Source organism: the organism of the source record quoted next, unplaced genomic scaffold, assembly GCF_019419815.1.
Source record: "Pyrus x bretschneideri cultivar Hongxiangsu unplaced genomic scaffold, Pyrus_bretschneideri_v1 Contig6, whole genome shotgun sequence".
NCBI lineage: Eukaryota > Viridiplantae > Streptophyta > Magnoliopsida > Rosales > Rosaceae > Pyrus > Pyrus x bretschneideri.
Genome location: NW_025999798.1, coordinates 10,224,560 through 10,232,812, shown reverse-complemented (window position 1 = coordinate 10,232,812; position 8,253 = coordinate 10,224,560). Strand labels below are relative to the sequence as shown.

Below are 8,253 nucleotides of genomic sequence, written 5' to 3'. Positions count from 1 at the left end.
GGTTGAGCCTCCTGAGTAAAGGATTTGAATCGTCGAAATTTAATTCAACGTCTATAAACAGAAGGCGTTTCTAAAAATTATAATAATTACAATCGTTGGATTAAATTTTAATTGTCCGTGTGATTTGCTTAGGAGGGGATCCGATTCCTCTCGAAAGGAAGGGTAGGGCTCCAACCGCCATGTGGGACATATATGTTCTCTTGTGGGTAAAACTGGAAAGTCAAATGCAAATCTCCTGGTCCTGGACGAGCCGGGTGGATGGAGAGATAGATGCTTAATCTCACCAGCAATCACTTAATTAAATACAAGATTAGGACTGCTATGACATCAGCCACGTGTAAGAAGATGATGACGATAAAGAGGCGCGCCCTTTTCAACAACAACCAACCATTGTCAAAGGCTACAAGGCTAGTGGTTGTCTTAACCATTTGGCAAAACACCACAATGAGTGGGAGTCACTTTGGGCCCCACCATATAATCCCTAAATGGTGCTTGTACCATTTGAATCCCATTCAAATCATTCCGCTTTGCAAACAGATCTAATTACCGACAAATTACAGACTGATACAATTTGAATTTCTTCTGTTCAGACACTAGTATATATAAGATTGTAATTTAGAGAAATAGTTTGCAAAAAGATGCAAGAAGCCAAATTGTAGTGTTGTTTGTTTATTTATCCCCTTCACATCACACGTGAGCACAATCATCTGTCATACTTTTATCACCAAACATCAAGACCCACAATCTCCTCCTCAAAGCTTCTGCCAGCACCATATTATATGTACAGACAATATAAGGAATAAAGGTAAAGCGAACCATACAAAATTAGGGCACAAAAGGCCAAGTGAACAAAAACACCATCTTGTGACACAATTTAATTATAAAAAAAAAAACCAAAAAAAAACCAAAAAAAAAAAAAAAATTCCCAAAAGGCTTTTACCATTATATGCACTAAGACATGCACATTACACCCCTTTCATATAAAATATGTCAAAAGTTCTACTGCCCTTTCTGGAAATTTAAACCTCCCAAAAAGAAAGGAAAAATAGAACACCTCTGTTACATCCTCCTTTGCCGTTCTCCCTCTTTCTGCCCCAACAAAAGATCCCAACTTTTCCTGCAATTTCCCATCCTATCCTCTCATCAAACCAATCAAATTTAATTAGACTTTCACCATCAACCCTGTCAGATTGTAGACACAAAAACTACTCTTTTCAATAGGACAATTTTACCCCCACCTGTTAAACTTTCATCCCAAAATTGTGGGTTCAAATTCCGTATTCCACCTAGACCTTCCCGGTGTCTTGTGCTTGCTTCTTCTTCCACTTCTTCTTAGGCTGCCAGAGGGAGTATGCAAATTCTCGTTTCCTTGGGCAAGAATCAAGCTTTCCCTTCATTAGTACACAATCCCCGCCCACCAAAACTGATTTCAGCTTCCCTTTCCAGTTTTTCATCTGTCGATTTTATGGGGGTTGCAATGTTGCGCCGAGGGATAACTGTTCTACTCACCCGCGGGTTGTTTCTTCTGTTCGGCCGGTTTTACCTGGACCGCAGTAGGAACAGCAGCATGTACATAAGTGAAGCCTGCAGGTACAAGCTGGAGTGGCCCGGAGGATTGTGCTGCAGCAAACTGAGCACGCATAAGAGCCTGAGAGGATAAGTTACCGCCCTTCATGTTGTTGGTAGCTGCAGCAGCTGCCGCCTTTGCAGGATCATTGGTGCTCATATTAGAATGTGAAACGGGAGGGCAGAGTGACAACATCCCACTCGAGGAAGTCCCAGATGAGCCTTGTGACTGCTGCTGTTGCTCGGGTCGGCGTCTTGGACCATGGTAATACCCACTTGAAGGAGATTGAGTAGAGGTGTTACTATTGGAATGTGAAGCTTGGGGCTGCATGCAGGTATTAGAGAAGAACAAATGCGCTTGCTGAAGCAATTGCTTAGAGAACTGTTGTTGCTGGTGCTGTTGTTGCGGGTGTTGGTGCTGATGTTGATGATGCTGCTGATGCTGCTGATGCAATTGTGGCTTCGTACCAGCACTCGAAGACGTAACATGGGCGTGGCCTAGAATCGAAGGGACATTCCTCCCGCCAACAGGAGACGACTTCTGACTGGGCACTGTTGGTGAGTTCTTGGCCTGCTGAGATGACAAAGACGATACTTGGCCAGCTTTATTTCCTGTGGAAGTCGAACTAGTTGTCCTGGGGCTTCCACCAGCACTCTTCGCCATTGATGAGGTTGTGGTTGTGGGCGAACCGACCATTACCGGAGGAGATGGAGACTGATTGCTACTGGCAGGCTGTAACCCTTGAGATTGGGTTGAAGCCTTCGTGCTGGCAGCAAATGAAATCTGTGTGTGGCTTTGTTGTGTCCGCCCGTGCTTCTGAGGGAGGTTTTTGAGGGACGATGAGGTTGGCGAGGCCAGAGATGATGAAGGAACTTGGGAAGTGGTTGTCCTCGCAGAATTCTTCCACTGTGGAGATTGAGCTGGACTGGTGCTGCTTTGGACAAGGTTTTGGGGGAATGAAGATAGAGCATTAGGAAATTTCGCAGCCATAGAAGAGGTTGAAGGGAGGTGATCAGAGTACACGCTGCCATTACTCGTCGTTGGCGTTTTGTTTCGAGCTACAGCCGCAGAAAATTGCTGCTTATGAAGCTGATTCATCTGCTGCTGTTGCTGGTGATTCCGCATTTGTTGCTGGGGTGCCGGTGCATTTGCAGGGATGACAGCAGCTGGCATAGCAGAACTGGACGATCGGACAGGAGTAGAGGTGAGGTTAACAGCTCTTGCTGAACTATCAATCACATTGTTGCCCGGTATTGTAGAACCAGATGTATCAGTGATATCTGGCCTGGAAAAAGCAATGGAGTGTCCAACAGTTGATGAAGCTTTCCCCACCATGACCTTTCTTTCCTCTTCCACATTAGAGGAATCGCCTCCTCCGGTTTTCCCTTCTTCTGGAACACGATAATTCTTCTTCTGTTGTGCAGGCGCAGCCATGTACTGATGATAGTTGTGCCTAGTAACATCTGGCAAGCTCTGGAGAAATGCATGATTCATCGATGTTAGGTCAATGCCAGGAGCAGCGGTAGCACCATTTAAGGAAGCAAAAGACATGGCGAAAGTTTGGGATGCTTCAACCCCAGCCTTTGAACCCTGTAGCTGCTGCTGCTGCTTCTTTTCACTACCACTTGCACCTGTTGCACCACTGACACTTCCAATTGAAGGTGTCATCAAAGCAAAGTTTGGCGGGTGCATTGGCATTGCAAAATTCTGACCATAAATACTCATGTTCGCACGAGAGCCACGACTATCAGCAGTTGACGGGCTGTCTTCGCCACCCATTTCAGGTTCAAGTTGACGTGAAGCATGCAGGTTCTGCGTTTGCTGCTGCTGCGGCTGTATTGCTTGCGAAGGTTGGTTTTTTGAGGCAGGAAAGCCTTGCAAGCTCCCGCTGCTGCCATTGACAACACTTGGATGTGGTCTTTGCTGCTGATTTTGCAAATGCTTCTGGGACGACGAAGAACCACTTGAAATAGTAGTGTTTGGATGACCTTGTTGACTTTGCTGTGATTGAGACGGCGGTGGTTGTTGCTGCTGCTGCTGTTGTAGTTGAGAAGGATGGAGCATTTGAGAAGAATAGAAAGACCCGTTAAAATAAGGCATTGCTTGAGCATGGGGTCCTCTGTAGGCTGGCTGTGCACCTACATGAGGCGGCATTGGAAATGGATATGCGTTGTTCTGCAAAATTGCCAAATACTGGGGTTCATTTCCAGCCATATTTGGGTAGTTGAAACTCATTGCTGGAGCTGCAGCAGCAGTGGCAGCTGTTGCACTCAATGAAGAGGAGGTAGGTGCACCGGACAAAGCCGCACCAGCAGCATTAAGAGACTTCACAGACCCTGGTCGAACAGCAGCAGCAGCTGCCTGCTGCTGGCTCAATGGGAAAATGAAAGCAGGACCATGCTGAAATTTTCAATAAAGAAAACGTATCAATATTCAAACCCCCGTGACAATACCATTCAACAAATGCAACAAATAGTATCAAAACGAGGAACGTACCAAGATATTACTAGGTGCCCCGGGAGGTAGACCTTGCTGGAGCACAATTGGCTTTCTCTGCGCAGCATCCACAAGGTTTGCTGCTTGTGAAGTTTTGTCCTTCGCAGATTGAGCAGGAAACATAGAAATCCCCTGCCCCTTCTCCTGTGCAGGATTCACCCCTCTACCTGGAATATTGCCAAGCAATTCTGGAGGTAATACATTGGGATTGCTGTGCTTGGCTCCCCCATACAGAGATCCCGAACCAGCTGCTACCGGCCAGAAAGGATTCATCCTTGACATTTGCTGGTGATAGAATATATTCCTCGCAATGTAGCAATGGGTTGCACACCTCTTTGGCCGAGGTTGATTAGAAAGCAAATGTGGCGGCTGCACCAGTTGAAAATTCCATTAGAAAACAAAAACACAACACAGAGCTCCACATAGTTTCAAGAGGAGCAACAACAAAAGAAATTACAAGTTCATAAAATGACCGAAAATTACATACTTGTATCGGAGCTGAAGAAACGGTGCTCCCATCCATGGATACAACTCCTTGTAAAGGCGCCATATATCTGCTGATGAGAACACATCCATTTCCCCAAAATAAGTATTATTTAAAAACCAATGAACAAGGCCAATAACAAGAAAAAAAAAATGGCAAAAGAACATATAACAAAATAACAGAAGCATACCCCATTGGAGGAAGCCCGCCCGGCCAACCGGCCACAGACATCGGCAAAGGTACAGAGCCCGATTGCACTGAAGAATCAGAAGACCAAATCACTATATGAGCAACCCAAATGAGAGGTAGAGAGGAGCGAGAGAGAGAGAGAGAGAGAGAGTAAATTACCAGTTTTCTCATTGTTATGCTTAGCGCCATTTTGGGGCAGCTTGTTTCCACTAATACTATCAGTCTTCTCCAAATCAAGCTGCAGATCAAAATTCCTTTCTTTCCCACCAACAATGGAAGAAGTCTGCTTTTTCAAATCAGCTGCTTCTGCTTCTTCCACGGCTGCTTTTGGCTTCTCAGTTTCCAAATTTGTAGGCTGCACTTCTTCATTGTTGCCAATTTTCAGAGCTTTGCTGTCATCTTCTCGGCTTACAGCTTTTAATTCCTGATAACCCAAAGTGACACACATTAATTAAAGAATGTTCAAAAACCAAAACCCATAAGATGCATATGGAAGAGGTGGTCCCCACTCACCGTTTCTGCATCTACGGAGATAAAATCAACTTCACCATCCCTTTCTGGAGGAGCCTATATTTTTATATAGGCATCAACAACCCAAAAAAAATTCAATATTACTAATTTATCCTTTAAAAAGGGGAAAATATGAAGGAAAAATAAATGAAAAATTGATGAAGCTCACCATCAGATCTATCTGGAACTTTTCTTCTCGGTGGTTTTCAACCTCTGGGATTGTTGAATTCCTGGAAAAAAAACCCATGAACGAACAGAAAATAAAAAAATAAAAAAATAAAAAATCGAAGAAATCGAAAAAAATGAAGTGTTAAAAAAGAATCAATCGTTGATGCTCACGGTTTGGTCAGTGTGATTTCTTCACATTTATCATCCAATCTGAGGCCAGTAGGTTCCTTCTCGGGAGATTGAGGTTCCTCCTTGCTCGTTTTAACATTTCGACTCTCCGATTCATCGTTCGCTGGCCTTGACTTTGACACCGCGTTGCTCTCCGGCCTAATTGACTCCGGCTGAGCCTCCTGCGATGCCGGAACAGCTTGAGAGTGGGGCAAATCATACAAAGACCCGCCATTTTCAGCTGCAGATCCTGGGTTTTTTTCCAAATTCGGACCGGAAGTCTCAACCTTAGCAGGCTGATCAGCCACCACTTTGGCCGTAGAAGAAATGGGACTGTTTTGAACTGCCGGGTTCTCGTCGTCATACTTCACGGGTCGCGGTCTTTTCCTCTTGGGTGCTGCGGATTCGAACCAAAGACACCAAATTTCCATCAGTCACGATAAAAACACAAAGAACCCAACTCTGTTTGCTCACCGAAAAACCAAGCGATTCAATCCCTTTTTCTCAGTCTCTCAGCAACCAAACGGAGCATTTGGGGTACCCAAAAAGAAATGAACAAAACCGAGAGCTCCGTGAGCTTATAATACCCACCGACGGCGGACATGGAAGTGACAGAGGAGCCAGAATTCTGAGGGAAAGGCGACGTCAACTGAGGAACCACACACGGCGAGTTCGAGATCGGCGACGAAACTCTTGATTTGGCGTCGCTGGTAGATTTGTTGTTGGCTTCTCTGGATTCGAACTTAATCGAATCGGTGGTGGTAACTTCTTGCTTCGTCGGCCCCTGCGGCTGCCTATTCATCCCGTACAACACCGCCGCGATCTCTCTTTCTATCTCATCCTGATTGGACGACGCCGTCTTGGTCGACGACGATATCTTCGGCGGCCGAAGTTTGGGTCCGTTTGGCTTCTGCAACAAAAAAAAGTCACTAAATGTTAGAAATGAAAACAAGCAAAAAAGCAGAGAAATGAATTGAATTTGATGGAATTAAAGGCCAACCAGCCTCTTCCGGACAACCGAGGCGTGAGAAGAAGAAGGCGAAGTGGGAGCCGGGCCAGCCATCAGCGACGCGCTTGGCCGAACAGGCGATGTTGAAGCCTGGCGGTGAATTTGGTCTCCGACAACACCGCAACTTGAAGGCCATTCGTTAGACCTCTTCGTCGACGCTGAAAAAAAAATAATAATAATTCAGAATCCCGGAATCCATAATATTCACACAACCAGCTTTTTTCCATTGAATCACTTGATTTCTGCTCTACCTGACCGTGCTTTTCGGGGCACCGAAACGCCAATCATCTCGTCGGTGACCTTCAAAGTCGTGAGCGGCCTGAAATGCTTGTTGCTATTAAGATTATGAACCGGCGAGAAGCTCTTCCGGTGATTTAACATCGACGACGATAGAGATGCCGTTGACGATGGGTGGTTCGGCGGAAGCATCCGAATTGACGACCCACCGCCGCCGACCACACCTCCGTCGTCTTCGTCCTCGTCTTCGTCGTTTACACTCTCCTCGGAACTATCGTCGCCGCCGTCTTCTCTATTGCTTCCGTGCATCAACCTATCGCCTCTCCGCCTCTTGCTCCGGCTCAACCGATCCCTATCGCGGTCTCGGTCTCGGTCCCGGTCCCGGTCTCGGTCCCTCTCTCGATCCCTCTCTCGATCCTTCTTCCGATCTCTGAGCCTCGACGTCTCTGGTAACTCCACCGGACCATCGTCCTCTGCAAAAACCAAAAAATCGAAAACCAAAACAACCATCAAAACGAATCGAAAAACCAGCAGCTGGGTATTGTTAAAAGGGCTTAGATCTGTTAGGAGGCCGCACCTGGAGAGTCTCTGAGGCTGCTACTTCTGTGTCTCCGCCGTGACAGGCCATTTGGGGCCGCCATAGCTGACCTTCTCGCATCTCTATTCCTATCCATATCTAATAAAACTACCTACCAACAAATCAGCTACACACAGGACTCTAATCCCATCTCTCATCACCGGAAATCCATCATAATTCGCCGGATAATTTAGTCAAACCCACCGGATTTGCATGCTCCGAGCTCCCAACCCCGACAACGATCTCCTCTCTCACAAAGCTATTCCCACACCCAAATATCTCAAGCTTTGCTCATCTTCTCCACCTCTCACTCTCTCTCTCTCTAGCCCCCTTTCCCCTCTCTCTTTCTCTCTCTCTATTTCCAACTCTCTTCTTTTTATGCTCTCTATCAGTCTGTCTCATCCTCTTTTTAGGTATTTCACTCCGAGCGAAACCACTCCAAAGCCTAGTCGACGGCCACGATTCACCTGCTGCATCGCATCGTCCTATCTCAGCCCTACATTCCGAGACACATCCTGCGGTTCATTTAACCCTCACCGACATGGCAAAATCCTCGCCGTCCATACCCTGCCCCCACTTTTTCGGTCTGTACAGCCACGTGTCAGCATTTTTATTTTTCTTCCTACCCAAGCTTCCATGTTTTCTCACCACGTACTTTTATAATATAAAAATCATTAAACAAATCAATAAATACCGATAATTAATGAATATCGATAAGATAATGTCTTTTAATTATTTTATTCCCCAATAAAAACAAAGAGCACTGTTGCCCACGAATCCACAATCAGGGTAAATATTAAACAAAATAAAAAATAAAACCAAGAAATTATCCTAAGCGACGTCGTTAA

General features: G+C 45.7%; 1 protein-coding gene across 2 annotated transcripts; it reads right to left on the bottom strand.

Moving 5' to 3' along the window:
• Nucleotides 1–922: 922 nt before the first annotated feature.
• On the bottom strand, nucleotides 923–7,785 carry LOC103956606 (protein TIME FOR COFFEE). 2 transcript variants are annotated; one of them, XM_009368625.3, is made up of 12 exons: nucleotides 7,406–7,785; nucleotides 6,843–7,301; nucleotides 6,583–6,749; nucleotides 6,174–6,492; nucleotides 5,586–5,979; nucleotides 5,416–5,476; nucleotides 5,250–5,303; nucleotides 4,896–5,160; nucleotides 4,738–4,804; nucleotides 4,551–4,620; nucleotides 4,064–4,432; nucleotides 923–3,967 (listed from the first exon to the last, which is right to left on the bottom strand). In XM_009368625.3, exons 1-12 carry the CDS (start codon nucleotides 7,500–7,502, stop codon nucleotides 1,502–1,504), a joined length of 4,788 nt encoding a protein of 1,595 aa, XP_009366900.2. In that variant the 5' UTR covers nucleotides 7,503–7,785; the 3' UTR covers nucleotides 923–1,501. The 2 variants fall into 2 exon arrangements, with proteins under 2 accessions (XP_009366900.2, XP_009366901.2); XM_009368626.3 differs by having other exon boundaries at nucleotides 4,551–4,617.
• Nucleotides 7,786–8,253: the final 468 nt, after the last annotated feature.